The sequence below is a fragment of the Ptychodera flava genome, chromosome 5, assembly GCF_041260155.1.
Source record: "Ptychodera flava strain L36383 chromosome 5, AS_Pfla_20210202, whole genome shotgun sequence".
In the NCBI taxonomy this organism is placed as follows: Eukaryota; Metazoa; Hemichordata; class Enteropneusta; family Ptychoderidae; genus Ptychodera; species Ptychodera flava.
In genome coordinates, this window is record NC_091932.1 from 13,499,777 (window position 1) to 13,524,336 (window position 24,560).

Consider the following 24,560-nt stretch of genomic DNA (forward strand, 5'->3'; position numbering starts at 1 on the left):
TCCTGCTCCAGCAGCGCTGTAACAGCGCTGCTGGAGCAGGAGTGCTACATGGCTGCTCCAGCAGTGCTGTTACAGCGCTGTTGGAGTAGGAGTGTTACATGGCTGCTCCAGCATGACTGTGACAGTTTGAATTCGGCAGGAGTGTAACAGGTCTGTTGCAGCATACATGTAACACACAGCTGCTTGAACAGGGTTAAACTAGCAATGTTGGACCTCCATCCATTGGACATTTTTAGTTCCGGCTGCATTTTAATTTATTTTTTTTATTATTGTTTTCAATAGTTTAAAATCATTCATTCAAAGGCATCATGGTTCTCTTTCTGTATGAGTTGTCAAATTTAATTGAATATACACATAAATTGTAGTGAATTGTGAAAAAAAGCTTTACTGACTACATGCACACACACACACCCATGCAAGCCCAAGAATTAAGAGTATCATTTTGTTGTATATAGTTTAATATTGAAATTCAAAATGTTTTGAACATTAAAAATTCATTGAAAGAGAATAAGTTACAATTAAATATCAAAACTTGTGAAATATATTAAAACACATATTACTAAAAAAATGAACTGTTTTTAATTTTGAAGCAGTATATTTTTTATAACTATGCTGAGGTCATTTGGTTCGGTCACATTATTCCTCTTCTACCAAGGTTTCATAATATTCCTCGTCCTCGGCCATTACTTGATCTACTTTGAGATTTTCAACATTATTGTACCAATTTTGGTATGTAGTCCAGAACCCGGACCGTTCCGGCTCCTCGTCCCTCTGGAACTTTCTCTGAAAAAAAAAAATAAAATTATTGTTGGATGTGTATTGAAAGTTGTAGTTTCACAAATGGATGGGTCAGTAAAATTGTTAATTTTCAAAAACATGGGCATGTTACATCACATCATTCACATTCAATTACCCATCACCCCATGATTTAGAGCACCTAACATGACTGTAGTGCGTCATTCTTAATAAGAAAGAATAGCCCTGGTGGATAAAGATATTGTCATGTCGTCACACTTGTGATTCTTAAGTAGAATCTATGTGTAGTATTTCAAATATAAACGATAAAAAAAACATGATGAAGTTGCTGAATAAAGATACCACCTGTTTAATCTATTAAAAATTGTGGAAAAATGCTGAGTCAGCACTTTTTCACCTGTTTGTTGTTTCTCAAAGGAAAATGTACATTTATGACTCTGTCTAAAAATCAAGCATAGTGACATTGTATTTTTTATTATGTGTTTCAATAAGGTATCTTTCAATGGCTTTTTTGTCAAAGTTTCAGGAAATTGACAACATTCCTAGTATGTTTTCTGACATTTCTACATGCAATCCTATGCAATGGCTTGTTTTGGATATAGCCTCTGGGTAGTCCACTACCTTAATACTGGCAACAAAATAGATTATTCTAGAACATACTGTGGATTTTTTTCCATTTGGAAATTATAAATAGATGCTTTACAAAGGAAACAAGTATTTTTTTTGTCTGATAAAAGAGCAGGATCTTGTAATTTGATGAATACATTGTAATAGCATGACTACATTATTTTTAATGTACATTTATGTAAGTATTTACAAACCACTTACGATGAGGCTCAACGCATACATTATCTTTGGTGTGACATTCACCATTTTCGGTTGGCAGACACTTTCTGCCAACGAAAGAGTGTCCATTTGATGAAAATGGCGCTTGTCATCTTCTACTGATGTTATCTAGTAATGTTCAAAGACAAAAATGTATCATTAGTTAGAGTTGACACATAAAAATTGCAAGGAGAAACATTGGAAAGATGAATCATTAGAATTTATTCAAACATGGTATTTAGTGTGTATCTATTACACAAAATTGAATCGAATAAAATTGTAAAATTGTAAATCTAATCAAATTGTCTGAGGACATGATATTGATTATTAGCCTTGGACAATAATTTACTTAAAGGCCCCACTCCGTTATAACTTATCAGATTTATCTAACAGGAAATTTATTTTGTTGATAAAAATTTCAATGGAGAATAAAAGAAAGACAAACTGTTAACGATCACTTCACTCATCCACAAATCTGAGGACCAAGGATTGAGAAGGGTGCCTTTAAAAGACAGAATAGATTGTGTCTGGGTATTTACCCTCTTTCACATGGAAGAGGGTGACAGTGGGACTAACATCTTCACTGTTATAAGAGATACTGTGGATTTTAATGGGTGTTACTGATTTTAAGTGGCAAAATACCGCAGTAAAAATGTAGATATTTTCTTTTTCAGGATGACGGATGACTGTAAATAGAACATACAACACCTGATAAAAATAATTAGCAGCTGTAAAGTATCAAGCATCACAGTTGGTGTAGATTTAATGTTGGTTAATCCATGTCAAGTTGTGTGTACCCTTTCTAGTGTAGAGATGCTGCATAGCCATAAGCCAAAATATTCAAATGTATGAATAACAGTCTGAGAAACTAGCGTTTCATTTTAGCCCATTGTCCATTACGGTCACCATGTATATCTATATATGTTTATTACATGCCCCATATATCAAATGTCATGTATGCAAACTTGTTAAATCATCACTGGTCTGAAATTGAACTGGAACTATTTTTCTCTGCTTTACATTGATTTTAATAAAGTTAACTGCCGTTCAACAGCTAAAGTTATTTTATTTTCTGACGGTTGACAGATTTTCGTTTTCTCAGTGGAAAAAGCAAGTCACAAGAATGTTATATGTATAAAAAAAAGTGAAAAAAAGAGTACCATTAAAACCCTAATAATTCAATCAGGAAAAACTAATTAAAATATTACGTAGTTGAATTATACAATATTCACATTGACAAATTTAAAGAGCACATTTTTGAACTGCAAAATGAGAAATTTTCTTTTGATATCAGACAACATACTAATGTTTCTTCACTTTCATGTAGATATAACAGTTTTAACATTTTCTAGTGAATGACCTTAAATGAATTTATGTTTCACTGTATATTCTCTCTCTCCTTCTGTAATATTGAAGTTGAAAAGTACGGTATGATTGGAAAAGGTAACAAGTAATGGCAAGGTGCATGGTCAATGTATTTGAGAGAAAAACAGTGTTCAATTCTACATAATGTTGGAATAAAAGGGGTTGAATTAATAAAGTTTTTACGGTCTTAAATTTTGTTTGAGGCATTCAATAAAAGCATTACAGCCCCAGCTGGGAACTATTTGCCTTGAGTGCAGGAGACTATTTGCCCTTCTGACATCAGGCAAAGTTTCACCTGTCCTCGGGCACATGGTCCCATGCAGGAGATGTAACCTATAATATACCGTAAAACCCTATTCATTCTACCACCTTTTTAATCATCCATTTTTTTCTGTCGGAACCTAATTACCCCCTTTATTTCAACCTTATGTAGAATTGAGCACTGATTTTGTCTAAGTTACATTGCCCACTTTGTATACCTTTATAATTCAGTGTTATAGAAAGTCAGTCCTGTATCACAAAATAACATAACATTTCTCCATGAAAGTGAAGAACATCAGTATGTTGTAAGACATCACAAGAAAAATTTGCTATTTTACAGGCCAAATATATGCTCTTTCAATTTGTCCATCAAATTTGAATTTTATATAATTCAACTCTTTCAAATTTTAAAAGTATTATACATGCACATAAAAATTTGTGTATGTGTAGAGCGTGTAAATGAAGAATGCATCGTAGTTACCTTCCTCACTTCCTCCTGCTTCCACTCACTCACTTTCCGTTGACAGAAAGTCATCATTTTTCTTATCGCATTGACGTTGTAGTCGCCAAACTCTTCCTTTATTTTGTCCTATTTGTTGACCAAAATAATTTTATAAATAATATTGATGTTATCATGAAATTATGCATTAGATGAGTTTTCAAGATGTATACTCATAATTGCTTTCATATTTCCATGGTCTTTGGTATTAGAAGAATTTTAAAAAAAATTACGATATTAATTTAAAATAAGAATTATGGACAGGTTTTACAAATTAAAAGTTGGATGGATAACATTGCATGAAAATTTACTGGTCTAAAAGCATAAATAATTGAAGCAAAGACACTGTCAATTCCATAAAGTTTACAACTCTACCTTAAAAATATACAATACCGCCAATTAGTCAGTGTCGCTCCAATATAATAATTTGTTGTATAATATAAAAGTGGCACTGGGTCACATAGCCCATGGTCAACTGTATTAAAAATCAAATGATAGGATTCAGAGATTTTTGCCCCAAAATGGGAGAAATTGCCCCAAAATACAATTACACAGATTTTTCAACAATTTGAAACTAGACATATCAAAGAGAAGGAGTTTTGAGTAACTAAATTTCTTGATCAAATTCACATAAACATTCTTCCAAAGCAAACATACTTAATCTCTTGTGTAAACACACAGATGGCTGTGTGCTATCTTATCAGATGAGCTTTATAAACTGTCAATTTCAATGTCAATACCCCTTCCAACAACAGACTTTTTGAAACCAATGCTAGACTGTGTTGAAAGTCATTAATTGGATCTCTTTACTGCAGAAGAGTCGATTTAAAAAAAAAATTGCAAAAGACAATATAGGAAGATTGCCCTAGCAAATTTCACCACAACTTGAAAAAAATCTAACAGAGGTCACCCACACACAAACTTTCAAATAAAGCCAACTTGTGGTCTAGATTTTTTAACTGAAAAATAGAAAAAAATTGCCCAAAAATACAAATATGCGAATTTCACCACAATTTGATCACATCTTACTGAGGTCACCCCTAAAAACCTCTATACTAAGTTAAGATGTTACCCCTAGAAACCTCCATACTAAGTTTCAAACCAATCAGACCTGCCATTTCAGAGAAAAAGATTATTTGACCATAAATGGGAAAAATTGCCCCAAAAATACAATTATGAAAATTTCACCACAATTTGAACAAATCTGACTTAGGACACCCCTAGCAACCCCCATACCAAGTTTCAAATGAATGGGACTTGCGGTTTCAGAGAAGAAGATTTTTTGACCAAAAATGAGAAAACTTAAAAAAAAACCATGAAAAATAACAAATTCTAGATATTGACCCAAGATGCACACAATCATATTAGGTATGCCTATACTACTTACATGCCAATTTTTTAAGGAATCGGACCAGTCATTGTTGAGATTATGACTATTCTTATTGTTTACAAATGAATTCTAGTCCAGACATTAATTCAATGTTCAACAATAACAATGCTGACTGTACACAAATAGTCTGTGTAGACAAACTGAACACTGGGTATTTCATCATACTTCATGGATTTGAACTGGAAACTGGACTTGATAAACGGAATAAAAATACTGAATTGTCAAAAGTTATAGCTATAGTGGAACTTTAAAATAATATGATTTTTTTTTGGTCAAATAACAAATAATAGACTACAAATATGGTACTACATTGCTGAATTCATTTCAATTCTAACCAATTAATAAAAGTTAACACGGAAGACCTTTAACAGATGCTTGACCACTTATTATTAAATTAATATACTTACATAGATTTCTTGCCTGGGAACCTCTCTTGTTGGTTTGTTTAAGTATAGTTTAGCTAGTAGGCTAACCAGTGTATTCTGTGATAATAATGAAAGACAAACAACATAGACACTTAATTTAAGGTAGGGGTTTACCCATCATCAAAATATTGTTAATTTTTGTAAGAAGAGATTATAATGTAGACCTATATATAAAGTTAAAAAAATATAATATGAAATGGGTCTTTTTGTGGATTTATGTGGTACACAGCATAGGAATACCCCTCATCCTTTGACTGTGTACATTTATCCAGTTGATGCAAAATATTTAACTGTAAAACAAAAACAAGGTTTGAATATATTGATATGTCAGTGCTACTTCTTTGAAGGATGATTTTTGTATGTGTTAATAATATTAGTTGATGGATACAAGAAATATTACAGATTGTCATAGAAGCAATTACAACTGTACGGATAATTTAAGGAATAAAAATATGCAGGAAGAAATGATGAGTCATGATGGCTCTCTATGGTAAGAATAGTTAGAGGAGATCCATAATAAAATCAAGCATGGTGACATCATGTTTATTTTATATGTTATGACTACATTTAATTTTTCTGGACAATTTCCGAAAATTACAAGAAAACGAGTCAGTGGTTTCTCAGGTTATTACATAAAGTCCTGTGACATATATATAAACACACACATAATTGTATTTTATTTCTGTGTATCAATGGATATGATAACAACTATCTGGCCTACAAACTGTCCTTTGCATTTTTTTTCAAATAACACAAAGGACAGTTTGAAAGTATATATAATTACAGTATTAAATACTTACATACTCATATGACCCTTTTCTAACCTCAAATTGGGTTATCTGCATTTTTGCTGATTTTAGTAAAGTAGCCTTTATCTTCTTTTGTTCTTCACTCACTTGGTCAATTTTGGTGTGAAGTAGCTTTAGTGAGTCGTATATGGATCTCAACAATCCAGGGTTGTTGCACGAACTCGTACTACTACTGGAGCTGTTACTGCCGGTGTTCCTTGTAGAGGTACATGTATTGCTGGTAGATTTTGAAAGTGTTGCATTGCCTTTGTTGTTTTGTTTGCCTTGACCTGTTTCATAAATCACATTCAATAGAATTAGCTATTTCTAATAAATTAATTTAATAGATATGAAAGATTTTAGTTTTGATATATGAATTGACACTCTGTAGGGTATACATAGTAGGCCTAAATGAAAATTTGATGAGATTTGTTTGTATTAGTAACAATTGACAAAAAATACCCAAATATTAAATAAGTCATGGTAAGGTTGATAGCTGTTGTAGCTTTATTATTATAATCTAATTTGACTTTATATGTTAACCTAATTTTACTCCAAGTCCAGTATCATTCTTAAAAGCACATTAAACACAGGTGTATTATTATTTACCAGTAAATTTTATATTTGATGAAAACTTTTCTATGTCAACAATGACAAAGAGCAGCCTGGGTAACTGAATAAAGGCATTGTCTATGATTAACGTGTATACACCCCTAATTTGATATTTTCGCTATATTGTTTAGAAATTCATAACTTAAAGTACACAGTTGAAGCTTCTATGATTGAGTTTGATAGCTCTGCTTGTAAAAAAAATGACAACATTGAACATATGATTGAAAATTTTTTAACACAAGAAAAAAAGAGGACTCATCACTTAGACTCTTCAAAACCATTTTGGGGGGTTTGTTTTGTTTTGTTTTTGTTTAAAATAAGTTGATAAAATAGAGTAAAATATAATTTAATATTGCTATTACAGTGACTGTGATGTCATCATCTCCCTTGAAGCAGACTGAAAACTTAGTGAGTACTGTGGTTCAAGAGAAAAATTATAGAAAAAATTTTGATAAATACATTAAAAAAAGAAACTCCTAGCATGTCTTCTCTTAGTTATTTATTTATTTATTTATTTCCCCCCTCCCCCCAGCCCCCAGTCCTGACGGTGCGCATAGTAACATACTTGCATGAATGAAGGGCTTCCCTTGCGTCAAAATTCTATTCATATTTAAATTTAAAACAGTCAATATGTGATGAGGCGCGGCGGGGCTATTTTGGGGATTCCATGCTATTCATATTTAAAACAGTCAACATAGTGAGGCGGGGTTTTGGGGGAAATGGGGAAACAAACGTTCGTCTGCATATGTCGTCAGTACAGTATCACTAAGATAGATTTTTTCATAAAAACGACAAAATTTATATAGAAACGCTTACTTTTTACGGTGCCGAAGTCCTCCGTAGTTCTCCTCACTTTCACTGTGTCATTACTGTTTCGGAATTCAAGTGCCGGTCTTTTTTTCGCCTGACTGCTGCCACTGAATACTGGTGAACTTGAAGCCATTGTGGAGTTGTCGTATGCATCGAATACCGTACCGCGTACCGTATCGCCTGAGCTGCGGTGCGCGCTGAACTACAGCCGATCACTCAACCGGCGCGTGCCGGTATAATAAGCGGACGACACTTGCGATAAATCTCTTGGGTATGGTACCTGTAAATTGTGTATTACAGCTACATGCTTTCTTTAAAGTGGGCAAGACTTTGCATTATTAATGTAATTAATGAAGGACACTGTTATGTACGTTTATTTTGTTTGCTTATGAAAAAAAAAATGGATAAAAAAAAAAGTTATTGACGGGATGTCGAGATCACAAATGCTCTGCAAAGTTACTTTCTAGTCACAAGTAGATGTATCGGCGTTTCCCGTTGGCTAAAAATTTAACTTGAGGGCGCAGTTTTCATAGCGCAGTCAATAGCGTAACGGTTCACAGGAAGGGTGGACATTGCCCGTATCAGCTGATTTCAGACAGTGTACAGTCGCTTGTCGACAATGATCAGTCTCGTCTAACGCCGCAGCAAACGGATACTTCAGTCGCCTTCGCAAAAACGTGATATGCCACATGCTTGGCCAACCCGAATGAGTTCGAATAACTTCTTCTACCCATATTAATCGAACAAGCCAGTATTGATTACGCGCGCCGTATCACGGTAGGTTAACAATCCTTGTTTATTCATCATTCATGTCATAAATTTCAATAGTGCCCTGTCATACGAAACCTTCAAACGTGTTCACGAAGCTTTGTTATTTTATTTTTTGTGGACAAAACAATTGCGATGCTATTCTTTGCTGCGAATCCGTAGCCTAGTTTGGTCATTGGAGTGGCAGGGCTCGTTTTCGCAGCAATGCTAATCTCAGCGTCACCTATGTACGTTTGTATAGATCATATTCATGATATTGCCGTGTACACCAGTAGCGGCGTTTGTTGCAGTTTGTCTTGTTCAGTTAAAAACAACTGAACGCTGCATGTGGAAACAGTTAAAATATTCTTACCATGATTACCTTTATTTTGACATGTTCTTATTGACAGTGGCGATTGAAAAATTGATTGTGGCTGTCAAAGCAAACACACTTGACCTAAGTCATTTCCAGCAGCTGGCTCAAGGGTTTTTTAACTGTATTATATGCAGTATCTCTTTTTATTTTAATTGGCCATCATCATAACCTCTTTCCCAGAATTATGTTTTTTGATACATTCAATCGTAGTTCTCTTGCTTAACAAAGAAGGTTGAAGGGTCATTTGACAGGCTGTGATATAGGTCAGTTGTATTCACTAGCTAAGCTGTCAGCAATAATGGGCTTATCAGTCAGGTTAGGTGGTTGTCAGTCACTGTCTGTTGTATTCTCTGGTCAAATTCCTGCACGTATGGATTTTTGAAGTAAAATCTTGTCATTTTTGATCCAACAATTCACTGTAATGTATTTTTCATAATACATTTAAGCATACCGTACTTCTTCAGCTATTATCCAAACAGAGATAAATTATTCAAATATAATTCTTGTGTTGCATAAAAATAAACCCTGTGTGCAAGATATTACATTCTGTGGGTATGGTTTAAATTAAATTAATTTTTCATCTCCAGATATCTGGTTGATCAGAGTGTCTCCATTGACAACATACATGTAACCAACTTTAAGGCGGTTCAAGCAGAGAATGGGCTGGTCAACTGTGGTGCTTTTATGAGCTATTCAAGTTCAAATGGAAAAGTATGTTTTATTCTTATCAGTAGGTAGTTATTTTCTCTAAGAGGAATATGGCGGTAAAGCATTTCCCATATAGCAAATACACGCTAAAATATTGCTTTATAATATTGCATAGGTATTGCCATTTTCCATGTTGCACATGCAAAAATAAAACCTGCCGTTTTATGACCTGATATGAAAGTTAACCCAAACAAAGTAATCTCTGAATTTTTTTCAACATCATTAATCTAACACCTTTTTCGTAGTCTACACACTGGTAACTTTCTTTGTGTGTATACAATATCAAATTCAATTCAAATATTCAGTCTAAAAATTATAAAAATCCCAATTTACAAGTGTTATGACAAACATGGCAAACTTGTATTTTTTTTCAGGTGATATGCATATGCATAAAACAATTATTGTGCAATCAAGAGTTTCATGCAATGTACATGAAATACTGCAATGTGACTATTGTTATCACACCTTGCCTAACACTTAATTCTGTTTATACCAGGTATCATTCAAGTAAAGTATTTTTTTTTCTTTTGTATGTAGTCCTATGGTAAACTACAGAGATGTGTGAAGGTGGCAACTGCTGCAGATGGAAAAGAAGAAGATCTGAGTTTAATATGCATACAAACACTATCACCATGCCAGCCAGCGAGATATGATCATTATAATTGTGAAATATTTAAATTATCAGATAAAAATATAATAATTAACTCAAACCGTATCATTAATCTCCAATCATTTGTTCATTGTTGTGAGTACACCACATGTCGTGTAAAAAAAATACAAAGAAAGGACACTTTTGTCCATGAGGAGTCATACAAATTTTTTAGATTGAATAGGTTTTTCATTTGTTAACTAATGTGATTGGCCAGAATGTGTGATTTTGTATTGGTTGCATTTGAAGATGAAAAACCCTTTTTGAATGCAGCCATAATTTGCAATTACAGGATAAAATTGAAGCTTAGAATGAAAGAAAGGAAGCTATGTATGTATAAACTCTGGAGAGTCCTCACTAAACCAAATTGTTGTTGTTTAGTTTTGTAATGTGAACTCAAATGTATTTCAGTGTCTTATAAGCCCAAGGGCTGGATGTGGCATCACTACACATTGTATTTTTGTGTACTTTTCTGTAAGACATAAGTTCACATCAGACACTTTAATGAATAAATGACAACTATTTGTATTTACTAATAAAGATAAACAATTTGAAAGAAATCATGCATTGTGTTGAAAGTGTGTGTTTTTCTTTATTTCTACGTATCATATTTTATCAGCATACGGCTGAAAAGGTAAGAAAAAGTCAGTAATGAGCACAGATAATTTATGCCGTCACAACAAATAAAACAAAATCATGATATAATAACTAGAATTACATGGTATCAGGTGAATAGTACAAAAGGTGGTGACTATGATTACAGTGTTACATTAAAGAAACAGCACTGCAACACTCCTGTCCCAGCAGCGCTGTAACAGCACTGCTCCAACAGCAGTGTTACAGTAATGTTGTGACAGCCATGTTACACACCTGCCCCAGCAGCGCTGTTACAGCGATGCTGGGGCAGGTGTGTTGCAGTGCTGCTACAACAGTACTGTTCCAGTACACAAGCAACAGTCATGTTACATGGGTGCGGTTACTTTGCCGTTACACTCCTGCTGTACAGCACTGTTACAGTAATGTTCCAACAGTGTTGCATGCCTGTTTAACTTTAGTGGTATACCATGCCTTAAAATGTAGTCGAAAGTCAGCTATGCTTTCTTGACAATTGACATCAAAATCTTGGTAGACGAGCAATCGGGCGATCCGAGCCGATATTCGACTGATAACGTTCCAGTCCCCTAAGTAGATTGTTAGCGATTCTAAGATATTTTGAGCTCTCTCTTTAAAAGATGGTCGTCTCTCCTCACATAGGATCAGGGGCAATGGAGAGCGTATCACACTGTAACTTGCAGTTGATGTTCGCACATTACAAATGCGGGATCAACCATTATAATACAGGGGAGTTCAACGACGATCTATATATATATAGATAATAAAAATTGGTATGGTTTCTTCCCAATGTATTTTTGATGTTAAGTTGTCATTTTTTTATCTTTGAATGGTTTTAGTGTATCAAATGCGCGAGATGTATTAATTAAAATCTGACAAATAATACGCCTGAAAGGATATAAATTTGAAAAAAGCGCACGTAAAATGTCCAATACAACGTCCTTTGACAATGTTTAGAATTTGTTTTTGTTTTCCGTCTTTGTCTTGGCTACTTTCGGTTGGCTTCTTTGAAATGTGAACCATGATCACAAGCCACTTTTTCAATCACCCTGATACATACATTTTCCGCGCATTTCACTTCAATTAGACTACAATTTCGCCATCACAAACCGAGGGACTAACTGTGCAGTTAAAGTCATATCCTCTCGTTTTTTGCTGAAGTTTCGGTGCCCACCACAAAGTGGAGTCCCTATAATGGTACCTCGTTCAATGAGAATATGAAAATTGATCTGAGCACCTATCAAGAAATCAAACATGAACAGCAATTGCTCAGAACAGCTTCGTTATTTTAACAAGTACCCATTCCTTACATGTTACCCTACACATTTACAACAGCAATGAAGCTTGCTGGCACAAAATAACACAAAAACCACTAGACATTTACTTTTCCAACCCGTAGGCCTAATCATGCAAATTCTGTTGCACTTGTATCTCAGTCTGTATAAAGTAGACGAAATATGTCACCATTTTGTTAACCTCACTTGTTGCATAAGAAAAGAATGGCAAAATATTAATATGTCATTATGAAAAGAGAGAGCAAACTATATGATTAGATTGAACAGATAAAATTAAGAATGATTAGGTGTTGATTGTCCCTACATGTATAACAACAGACATTTACAAGATGATTCTTACATACAAATCCTATATACTCAGATTTACTTTCACTTTCGATTTATATTCTAGACGTTGCATGAATCAATAGAGTGAAATATTATATATATTCACTTTAATTCATCCTTCAGTGCTGAATGGTTTTTGTTTATATCAAAATACAAGAAATATCAAAATCTGACAAAAAATACCACGGACAGGATATAAAATTGAAATTATGGCATATCAATATTTCGCCATTCTTTTCTTATGCAACAAGTGAGATTAACAAAATGGTGATATATTTCGCCTACTTTATACAGACTAGGATACAAGTACAACAGAATTTGCATGATTAAGTTCAGGAAAAGTAATTGTCTAGTGGTTGTTGTGTTATTTTGTGTCAGCAAGCTTCATTGCGGTTGTAAATGTGTAAGGTAACAACTAAGGAATGTGTACATGTTAGAACAATGAAGCTGTTTTGAGAAACTCGCTCTTCATGCTTGATTTCTTGATAGGTGCTCAGATCAATTTTCACATTCACATTGAACGAGACACCATTGCTGGGACTCCAGTTTGTCGTGGTTGCGATTACAAGGGATCTGTGAGCCACACGTCAAGACAGACTCACTCGCTCTCCAATGAACGATACCCTTGCATCGTGTACCAGCCTTGAGATAAATAATAACTCTGTGACATGTCATGTAAGATTCCAAAGACATTTAGTGCAGCTACGTATATAATAATATAAATGACTTCATCGAGCGCTAGAAATTTTGATATTGAAAACATACTTTAACTGAACACCACGGTAAGCACACACACACACACACACACACTCTCTCTCTCTCTCTCTCTCTCTCTCTCTCTCTCTCTCTCTCTCTCTCTCGTCAATCTCGGTACCATCATTCTAATTCTGTATTAGGCTGTAATTAACATTGCAGCTTTAGTCTTTAAAGCGGGCAAATGTCGTAAGAGACTTGTCATAGTCTGGAGCAAGTTATCAGCGTGTAAAGTCAAACGTTTTTGCTTCTGAATGGGCGCATTTAAATGCATAGGCTAGTTTGTGCGTAAAATACTGAATATGAATGTAAAACCCACCGTTGACAAAGTCTCTGATTTTCAAAATTAAGCCGGTCGTACTGTCAACAATACACAAGAGAGATTAATGGTGCCGTCTTCATAGATTCCGCGTATTTTTCAACGTTACCGATGCAGCAATGGCGAGAGTACCAGTCGAAAAATACTATATCGTGACATTTGGCTTTGGATTTCCAGCTGAGCAGAACATTCAAGTATGCTCTGTCATAGGGCACGTGAATACTAAAATTTCGGACATCTGAACCTCAACACTACTAGCTATGTAGCCGGACAGTTATTATTGGTGACCAGAAGGAATTGTCGTTCACGATCGGACGTTACGGAAATTGTATGGTAACCATGGACACCAGCGGCTTCTTGCCGACAATACTTGCATTGTGCCGCACGCTGCTCATCCTCGTCCGCTCGCACGGGTCGTTAGTTAGACTACAGTCTCCCATTTCCGGGACAAGAGACATTGGCGAAAATGCACATTGTTATTGGCAAAAATGGAATGATCCGAATTGCGTTAACGTCTAGCCCCTATAAGTCATTTAGCTACCAATCACAAGATTGTGAATTTGTAAATTATGATACGTTCGCCGATACTCATATCTGTCAATCATTATACTCAACTACAGAAGCATCAAAACTGAGGGTCGTGGTTATGGGTTGAAGGATGTTCACGAGGAAATACCTCAGTCTGTTGTTGAATGTTAAACAATTTCTGAGACTAGCTACCGTAAAGCTGGTTACTTTGCATACCAGACTGGAATATGGCAGAGCTTGTCTCAGATTTAGTTCTTTTGTTTGGACCAAGAAAACGTAGACTCATTTTCTGGGGTTCACGATGAAACAGACAGGTCGCCAGTGTAATGTCGAACGACTCGATAAGAATACTATCAACCTCAAAGTTTACGCTTTTCACTTCAGTTTTTTACTCAAAAACACATTTTCGGGAAAGTAGACATGCGGGAGAAAGGCAGCGTAACCGACCGCTTTCTTTTAATGATTTTTATGAAATTCTTTTACGAACTTTAAACTGAGTATCGTATCTCTTCATAACTTTCAAGCGGACACTGTTATTGTGCCACCTGTACGGCAGCACATTCACATCCCGGCGTTCGACTGTGCAGTAGTGAAAGAAATTCTATTCCGAATATGTACGGTCGATGCACACACCTCTAGGGTAGCTACAATAATTGTAGCTCAAGGGCCGTGCGCCGGCTTTTTTCTGTCGTGTTGGGTGGTCAGCGGCGGCCCGTAGGCGGTTTCTCCACAGTCCCCGTGGTGAAGAGACTGTTGTTTCCCTTACCCTTATCACATTGTCTCAGTACAACCATATAGTTATTCAAATGCTCTGAGTATGCTCTCTGGTTTACATATTTTCATTCGTTGCTTTCTTCAACATGCAAACAACAAGAAACAGTGCGCAGATAAAAACTCCACGCTGTACGTTTTAGAAGTTTTAGGGAGTTGACTTCTCATGTTCGAAATTCCCGCGACGAATTTCAAGAAGATGAAACGAGACGGAGTTAATCCATAACGTTAATGGCAAAGTGAAGTTACTGTAATTAAGAATCACCTTCCAATGACCCGAGATTTTAGTGACATCACTGGGAATGATACCACTCTGTAAAGCCAAGGAAGCTCCCCTTCTACGTCGACCGTACCGTGCGCTGAAAAAAGCTTGGGTGTACCCTGAAATCTGCAAGTGATTGCGAAGTAAACGTTTTGGATTAAACTTGGCGGATAACAAGGGAGTAAGTGAACCATCATCAACGGGCAACACAAAGGCAGGTCCATCACAAGGAGCATTTGGTGAGAGGCTAAATGCACGTAGTACAGCAGAAAAGGGACAAAGGGCAAAGACTATTAAATTATCATAAGGTGTACAATGAATATTAATTTCGACGGACGGAAAACGATTTGCAAGTGAAAGAAAAATTAAAATGATCTTAGAATATTGCGAAAGGACATATTGCTACTCTGACTTACATCAATGGCTTACAAAATAACATGATTGCATTTGTGCGAAACGACGCATATTTTAGCCGAACATTTAGTGATATGAAAACTAGGCAATATTGCAAGTTGTGGAGTCATACCAAACAATAAAGCATCTTGGCAATCGATAAAATGTCACGGTGACTTGGAATTTAGATTTAGTCCATTATCGAACATATTAACTGACCTGATGTGCAGTTTTGTCTGTAACTGTACTGCCAAAAGGACAAATAGTGGATTTGCCTTGTTGCAGAATGACTTCAATAGATATATACTTTTTCAGATGTACACTTGAAAAATCTCATTGTAAGATAAGGTCGATTTTTCTAACACTGGGCATAGACGGAACAACAGTTTGACCACTGCGGGGAGACCTATGAACACTGCATACTTCCCGGAACAATATCACCGAGCCTTTCTGGTGCACAAGGCAAAGTATTGAATATCTCCCGTGTTTGACATTTGGACTACGTTCCTGCTAGGCAGCACTAGGTAATGACACACTAAAACTCATGAGAATAATATTAGCACCGACGTTGTTATTAAACGAGATGGTCAACCATTTAAACCATTACGACATAAATATTTGTTAGCTACACTGCAAATTTTTCTGGTTTGCCGGCCAGCTAAATTCAAGCCAAAAAAAAACCGGCTTGTTTGTCAGTAAACGGATTGTTTCGAGTTGTGAATTTTGGCTTATATTTGGCTTTCTGGCATGCCAAGTCTGGTTTCTGTGCATGCCAGTTTTGTTTTTGATACGGTATATATACACGCCAAGCAAAGATCACTTCAGCTTGCCAGTAAGCCAGTTAGTACTGAACAATGGTGTTTACAGGCAATCCACTGTTATATGAACTAGGCTTGCTAGCAAGCCATGTTTAAGATACTAAGGCTTGCCCATATACCAGATAATGCTGAACAGTGGCTTATTTGTAAACCAATACCACACTTCTCTGGCTCAACAGTAAGCCAATTCTGGTTCCATCTGGTTTGAAGATAAGCCAATATTACTGCAATGTGGCTTACCAACAAACCAATTTCTGACTAATTCTGGTTTACAAGCAAGCCACTATACGGATTCCTCTGGTTTACCAACAAGCCATTACAAGCTGGCTTGCAGACATGCCACTCTAGGTTTTTTGTATGGCTTGCTGACAAACCAATTCAATATTAGCCATATTGCCGGGGGGGGGGGATAATTATTTCTGACCATCCTTCAAATTTAAATTGGATGTCTTCAAATTTTGTAGACACAGAGGAGGATTATCATCCCATGGAATGGCCTATTGGGTCCTCTATGTGATGGAGCTACACAAAACAGGACTGTAAAATATCTGAAACACAAACAACAGCTGAAATAGTTAGAAATCCTGCATGCAAGCTACATTAAAAAAAACAACAACAATCATCAAAATTAATTTCACATTAACATTTATTGCAATTTACAAGAAATGAAACAGCAATTGTTGCAACATAATTAAATCTAATACTTACAAGGGTATACTCACTGAAAATGATATTCTTATGAACGCCTTGATGTTATAAAGTTTACCTCATGCATCTGATGCAAAATTGCTAGCTGTTTCACCGGGAAATCCCCTGTGTATTACGACCACTCATAATTGTCAGCACATTTAGTTCACATCGCAGCTTTGTCAAGCCAGAAGTACTCTACAAATTGACAAGTTCCTTTCAGACATCTGATGTAATTAAACTTTGAAACCCTAGATAACTAAGCAAACCCAGCATAACAATTAACATTGTCTCTTTCCATGCTGCAGAATATTACACCTTCAAGAAACAACACAAACTGCTTGCTCCTTCATAGACGAGCATACCTAAACAGGGCTGCTGCTTTGCATCTCTTCCTCAGAGTTTTCCAGTATCCTGGAATATAAAAGATGTAAACATTTAAAATTTGAGGCACAAGATTAGATCATGGTAAAATACTCAGTGCCAAGCTACTAGTACAATGAAGGCAAGGCCTATCTACTGGTATATTTAGGGAATTTGTACAATATTGGAATGTTCATTGGTAGCATTCTAAATTACAGTGTCATGCTCTTAAACACATATTTGACTGCAGGTACACTATTATCAAGTCTTTCTTGTTGCACCAATAATCTGACATGACTACTCAGGGTAAAGTCTCTTAGCATGAAAAAGATAGCTCTTACAAGTTATTGTCAATGTGATAGGCCTTGCTGCATCACTGCACTGGCAAAAAATGTGTAAAACTATGGTTTGACTGTCATGATAATGAATTCAAATCCAGAATATCAAAATGAATATATTACAAGGCAAGATATATTAGAGTCACTGTGCAATGTGCTTTTGAGACTTGCAAAGAAGTTGGAAAGACTTTGAGAAAGCATTTTATCACTCTGGCTATGCAACAGCCATCATAGTGAAAATACTCGTGACGTAATGACCGTGTCACCACTTGTCTTCGACTCATGGTGACACGGTCATTACGTCACTTGTATTTTCCTTCGCTGAACGAAGAAAAATATTAGGGAATAATATCTAATTATCTTGAAACAAATGACAAATTTGACATGGCCATGTCCTTGTACAACATCCTAGCACAGCTTTGACGAGCACTCTGTGTACCACCCATGTACCTGACAACACTAGCAGGGGTAATTTTATACACAGCCCTGATATAGGAATGTGTGCTGTAGGTATGTGACGTGCCTAGAACTATATGCATGTACCAGAAGTGCTGATCACCTCCCTGTACCAGGACCTGTGTTCAGCATTTGAGGCACAGTGATGAACACATCCACATACCAGCTAGCCCTGTTGAAATTTTCAGCCCCTTTTTACCCTGGTCATATAAAAGCTTACCCCCCCCTCCCCTGTACCAGCCTTATTGTAAACACACAATGCAATTGTGCCTATGCAGACATTCATGTACCAGTTATGTTGGAATTTCCTATTACAGAACTGTACACATTGCTTCTACAAGGTTGATTTCGAAGCAAATTTTCAGGCTCATTTTTTCAAACCCATGTTACATGTACTATTGGCAAAACTATTGTACAGGACTGTTGACACACTAGGTACATGGATGTGAAATACAGCTGTGCTACTTATTTTTCTGACTATACTATACTGAGGATATTATTTTAATAGCTGGTAGTCTCTGTAGCTTCTCAGAGCTGGTACAGGTATGTGCACATCCCTGAACCAGCCCTCAGAATGTAACAGGGCTGTGAGAGATTTCCAGTGTAGGGTTACACGGACTTCGTTGTACTGAATCAGACAGAAATTATAAATCCAGCATGATAAAAACTCCATCAGCTGTAGCCATTGGCAATTTCCAAGTAGTTTTGTTGTGTGTATATACTGCAGTTGTTCTACTTCTTAAGGCATGATGAATGTCTAACATACATTATCAATCCAGTTCATATGTGTATAGCATGGTTATTGTTAAAAATCTAATTTCAGTCTGGAATAGAATTCATTTGTCAACAATAACAATGGTTGTTAAGCATGTTCACAGTACATTGTCAAGCAGAACACTGGTATTCAAGAGACTGTTATATAGCTATCAAAACTGCAGTTTGTACACACAACAATGAAGATTGAAAATTGCTAAAACTTACAGCTAATGTCAGAGCAAACTAGTCAAGGCACATTATATGCGTTGACTGGTTTGTACTGAATCACAGTAACAAATTTTTTCAACAAGCAATACTTAAGTCACAATTGTTACCATTTTTCCAACTGCAGTTTTTCCACCAAAGACACTCTTGAGAACCAAAAATGTTTGATGCCTGTTTAAAAATAAGGGAAATGGCAAATTATGTTTTGATACAACAGACTGAGTGACAAGATGGCTCACAAAATTTGTGTAAGCAATGTTGAAGGACCCAAGTTCAAATCATGCTGTGGAAACATAAATTTGCCTTGAATAACAGAATCAACCATTACATCATTTTGGCCAAAGGATTTGTGAGGTATGTGTCTGTATTAAATCATCTAAGTTGCCATTTTGAAGTTATTATCAACATAAACAAGAAATATCATCCATGAAACAGTCTATGTTTGTTATTGAAATAATGGCATGAGGATATCTGCAAATAAGCTGTAGCACGTCAGTTTGCCTGAAAATCACACAGAAAGGTAGCGTGAAACAAATGTGCAGTTTTACTCACTTTTTCTGGTAAAATGGGCATCTCTTTACTGTGGCAATAGCTGTTGTTGCAGCTATTTGTTAGTGTCTCCGTCCTATACACAATAATGACAAAGGGTTATTAAATGCAATTTTCCTGTGAACTGATGGATGACAAATTTTAAATGATTGCCATCTTTCCGTTCAGGATGGACAATGGCAGATATTATTAAATGTACAGCGGACTACGGACGACGTACACCGGACGACGCATCCATGATCCACCTCTCAGAATAACCCTGCGTACAGTGTGTTCCCAGCGTTACAACTTATAGTTACACGGCCTCCGCCACAGCCCTGCAACGGTCTATGGAGATAACTGGGGTCTCTGCGGTCCGGATGAGGACCGCAACGAAAACGCGGTCTGTTTGGCCAAAATTCAGCTCTATCGGGGCAAAATCCTTTCCCTGCCTACCTTTACCTCCTTACCGACCCAAGGAAAGATGCGATTGACTTCTCCTAACATCCAAAACCGCTCGTTTTCTGAAACATAACGTACTTGACAAGATGTTTACCCACGGGGATCGCCATTTTGAATCTCGCTGCAACAACCCCAGTTATCTCCATAGACCGTTGCAGGGCTAGCTAGTGGTGGAGGCCGTATAACGCCGGGAACACACAGACCTGTACTCAGGGCTACTCTTAGAAAAGCTCCTCGTCGCTGACCAGCTGACACAGTGGAAACGCATTTGATTATCCACCGTGCACGGACGATTTCGGGGAAACACATTCATTCGTGGGGGTGAAAAGCCATACACAAACACGATAACATACGAAATGGAAACACACATCAGTTCAGCCTGATAAAAGGAAACTGAAGGCTAATTTGTTACATCCTTGGCAATGATCATTAATGAGCAGTGCTATCAATTTTCGCTGGTGCACCCGTCCATGGTCATGATGGTGTAGCAGTAATGTCAAAGACATTTTCAGTTTTTCCAACAATACTCAAATGCATGTATGTTACTTAAAAATGGTTCAAGCTAACCAATATGCTTTGAGGAAAAAACAAGCCCGGTTTAAATCAATGACTTTGCAAATCTTCCACGAAATATGCAAAAACAAGCTTACGTTGATTTGTGGATGTGCATTCCGAGACGTCGGTTGCAACTTCCATCATGACCCGTGTATATGTGGTGACGAATAGCTATCGTTGAGGTACATAACCAGTTCTTGCTTGCGAAGTAATTCTTCATCGCTGACGGAAGCCATTACTGTCGACTTGTGCCGGAGTACGGAATCGTAAGCGCTGATACGATCGTCAATAACGCCTCGGCATGCTCGGCTACGGTGTGAAGGCCAGTAGAATTCAGAATTTTCGCGCCCAGCACAGCAGTATTAATACGCAACTGCCTGAAGTGAAGGGATGGGGATTCCACTAGCCAGCGGTCCCTTTAAGATTACGATTAACCAACAAGTACTATAATTCTTACATATGTCACGGAGATATAATATCTATAACGAAGTTTAAACATTGGCTTGGTGAATCATTGTTTAAAATTGAACTATTTTAAAGTGTAATGTTACAAAGGGTGAAACGACGGTCAAAGGTTAAGGACTTCCTCCTTGTACGCTGTTTTGGTAATTTGAACGACCGTCTGAATATCAGTTGCGTTTGCTATGGCTTGTGTATATTTTTGGCGCATTCAGGGGCATAGAACATCCATTTCAAACATGTCCTTATTAATAAAATGCGTCGGACTTATCCCAGGATCAAGGCTGTGGCCTGGCAAAAATTCAGGATATGCCTACAATCCGGGCCTACACTCCTACAGAGAATAGCATTGATCGCGATTTCAGGTTTGTTACTACAGCACGCGCGCATTCGGCCAAAGTTTGTTGTTGGATGCGTGACTCACGGTTGTGGTAGCTTAAGTCTGAGCCATTAATTATTGTGGTTTTTACTTTCGTCGTTGTCTTGGGAAATGTTGACAATGAGACGTATAGGCCCTACATTTATTTTTGCATGCTAGGCCTAATGAAAGAAAAATGACGTCATTTGAGATCAACGTTTTTTATTGTCAATTAGGCCTAATTCCTTCAATTTGTTTTGATATTTATGTGCCCACAGACTTCAAGCAAGTCCATGTCTTTTGTTCAATTGAAAACTTCACAAAATTGTATCGCCCAAAATGAAAGCTAATCAATCTGTTGCACTGAATGCGCATGGTCCTCCCTATCGTGCGAAAGGGCTGTCAAGTCGTGACGTGATGTCAAAAATTCTGGTTTAGAAATTAACCAGTGACTGATCATGACAATGGCTTGAAAACAGACCGATTAATTTCTTAAACTTGAATGGTTTAAACTCAAACCATGCCCACAAAGTTGCCACTTGTGGTTGGCTTAAAGATGAGCCAATGAATTTGTCGGTATATAAACAAACCAACTATGCCAGTGGCTCAAATTTAAACCGATAAATTATATTGTCACTGGCTTAAAAAGAAGCCATTCGGCTTAAATTTATACCATGACGGGCTTGATAATAAGCCACCAATGTATTGGTATGAATACACGCCATCCATACTCTGTGTGGTGGCGTGACTTCAAACCATAAAAACGTTAGTGGATTTCGGGCAAACCGAAATATTTCAAACATATACACACTGGTTCACCCGCAAGCCACCTACAAACCAAGTGGTTATATTTCAAGCCAGAAGAATTTGCAGTGTAGGATGTATTCAAATTGTAGTTTGGCCTGAGAACATTCAACAACCACTCATATATTTTAGGTTTCGCTCATTAAGTTTTTGCCGAATCATTTAATGTTTAAGCTTGATTAAAAACGAAATATAATGTAAAATAACGTTTAAAACGCATATTTGCTTGATTTATCGGTAATTATACCCATGCTGCAATGTATCTTTATTCTTTTATTTCCCCTAATAATCGAATTTTGACTCTGATGCCTCAGCAAAAAACTGAATTAACGAAACTCAAAATACATGAGATGGCGTTATTCTTTAACATAGGTTGGGCTACCCGAGCAACTTTGTCAGATATACCCTCCCAATGGAATCGCGTTTATGTCCGAATCGACATGAACATACTGGGATTTGTAGTAAAAACGGAAGGTGATGTTAATTTCAATTGATAAGCCTAAATTGAACGCTAACTCTCTAAGATTGCTATTGCACAGTGTACAGGCTATTACATTGCATATACTACGCTAACTTATTCCTTTCCTTCTTGTTCATCTCCTATGTACCGTCCCCTGAAGTTCAAGCATAGCGACCAGGTCCCGGTAGCTGGAATTTTGTTTTGTGAAACTAATTTGTAAAAGTAATACATAATTAAATTTGATTGAAAACTGACGCATGTTGTCCTTCAATGTGCAAAATGTAAATATCCCTAAAATAAACAGTAAATTTTTGACCCAGTCTCTTAGAAATACATGTGACCTATAATCTTGTCATATTTTGACCCCTACGAAGCTGGTTTTTATTCAATATGAGCGAAAAATTAACATTTCTCTCTTATTGACATGGCGCATATTATCCATTCACCTGAAGATATTGTAAAAAGTAGCTTGGTGACACCCTTTTATTAAAAGTGTAAACTAAATGGTATTATGTCAGGATTTTATTCGCCAAGTTTGGTCAAAATGACACCATTCAAAGCGACAGGAAGAAAGTTCGAAAATTATGTAGTGATATAATTTCGATATCGTCATTTTGTAATCGATACTTATGTTAAAATTTCTTTATAAACATCATGAAAACTATACATTCGATAGATATGGATCTTAATTCTTGGTATTTATTAAAATTAACTCATTTGCTAAGCGCGTTATAATTGCTTTCTTTAGTTTAAGTGAATTATATCATTTTAATCATTTCTAACGACGCCATTTTAACGTCCGTTTCCATGGAAACGAGCAAGGTGACCCTCATTTTTTATTTTAATTTTGCACTTGCACAACTTCCGAGAATATTTGTGCAAAGTTTCAAGAAAATGACACCACAACCTAATTTCGACGTAATTTACCTTTTAATGTACTGCAGGGCTTACAGACACGCAAAGCGCACTCAATTATAATTAATAAAATGATGGACTGACCACCAGATGTACAGAAGGATAGATAAACAGTATGTCAGTGGCATTAGAGTAGAACACAGCGAGCAATGCCGGCAATCTTGAAAAAGCGGTAGGAACGAAGGTACAAATGTTGGAGTATCGATGAACGGTGAACATTCCATAGCGCAATTAAGTCTATTGACAGAAAGGAATCCTGGTACGTCATTCATTTATTTATAGTCACCGTTTGCAGAAAAGGCGAGCAGTTATGGCTGTACATGTAAGGTACACACATCCAGTCGACTTTTTGCTCATTTTGCACAAGGTTTGATGGACAGTGATATTCAAATCAACATCGGCGTCCTCTGGATCGACTTCCTCACAGGCCACGTATGATTACACACTAAAATTGCTCGAAAACATGGGTTAGAAAAATCTCAAGTCACAACGCATTTGTAAGGTATTTACTCTGTAGATCATCGTCATCTAATAACTTTTCATAAATAACACGTAAAACACCGCAATCTCTGGAGCTCTCAATGTTACCCGTACGGCGTCTCTTTGTATAGTGAGCGTCCTTTCGCGTACTCCGGTATTTATAACTACTTATAAATTGTGTTTGGTACGGTTTGATATGGGGGCCCGTTCTGGTCAAAATTATGTTTTATTAATTTTAGTATGTTAGAATTAATTTTATGTAGACTGGAATTAATTTACTAGCACCTCGAATTAATTGTATGTTTCTTTTAATTAATTTTTATATGCTTTAATTAATTTTGTGTAGTCACGCCGAATTAATTTTATGTGTTCCAATTAATTATTTCTGCTTATCTTTGCTGTAATTAATTTTATGTAGTCTAGAA

The 24,560-nt window shown here is 36.4% G+C and overlaps 1 protein-coding gene and 2 long non-coding RNA genes across 3 annotated transcripts; 1 reads left to right on the forward strand and 2 right to left on the reverse strand.

Moving 5' to 3' along the window:
• Positions 1-581: 581 nt before the first annotated feature.
• LOC139132711 (uncharacterized) lies at positions 582-7,864 on the reverse strand. Its single transcript, XM_070698978.1, has 6 exons — positions 7,738-7,864; positions 6,322-6,599; positions 5,504-5,578; positions 3,689-3,796; positions 1,585-1,710; positions 582-783 (listed from the first exon to the last, which is right to left on the reverse strand). The coding sequence occupies exons 1-6, from the start codon at positions 7,862-7,864 to the stop codon at positions 637-639; spliced, it is 861 nt and encodes a 286-aa protein (XP_070555079.1). The 3' UTR covers positions 582-636.
• A 955-nt stretch (positions 7,865-8,819) lies between these two features.
• LOC139133068 (uncharacterized) lies at positions 8,820-10,771 on the forward strand. The gene is made up of 2 exons (XR_011552524.1): positions 8,820-9,565; positions 10,100-10,771. It is a non-coding gene; the product is annotated as an uncharacterized lncRNA (long non-coding RNA).
• A 6,146-nt stretch (positions 10,772-16,917) lies between these two features.
• On the reverse strand, positions 16,918-19,739 carry LOC139132493 (uncharacterized). The gene is made up of 3 exons (XR_011552324.1): positions 19,667-19,739; positions 19,225-19,285; positions 16,918-17,390 (listed from the first exon to the last, which is right to left on the reverse strand). It is a non-coding gene; the product is annotated as an uncharacterized lncRNA (long non-coding RNA).
• Positions 19,740-24,560: the final 4,821 nt, after the last annotated feature.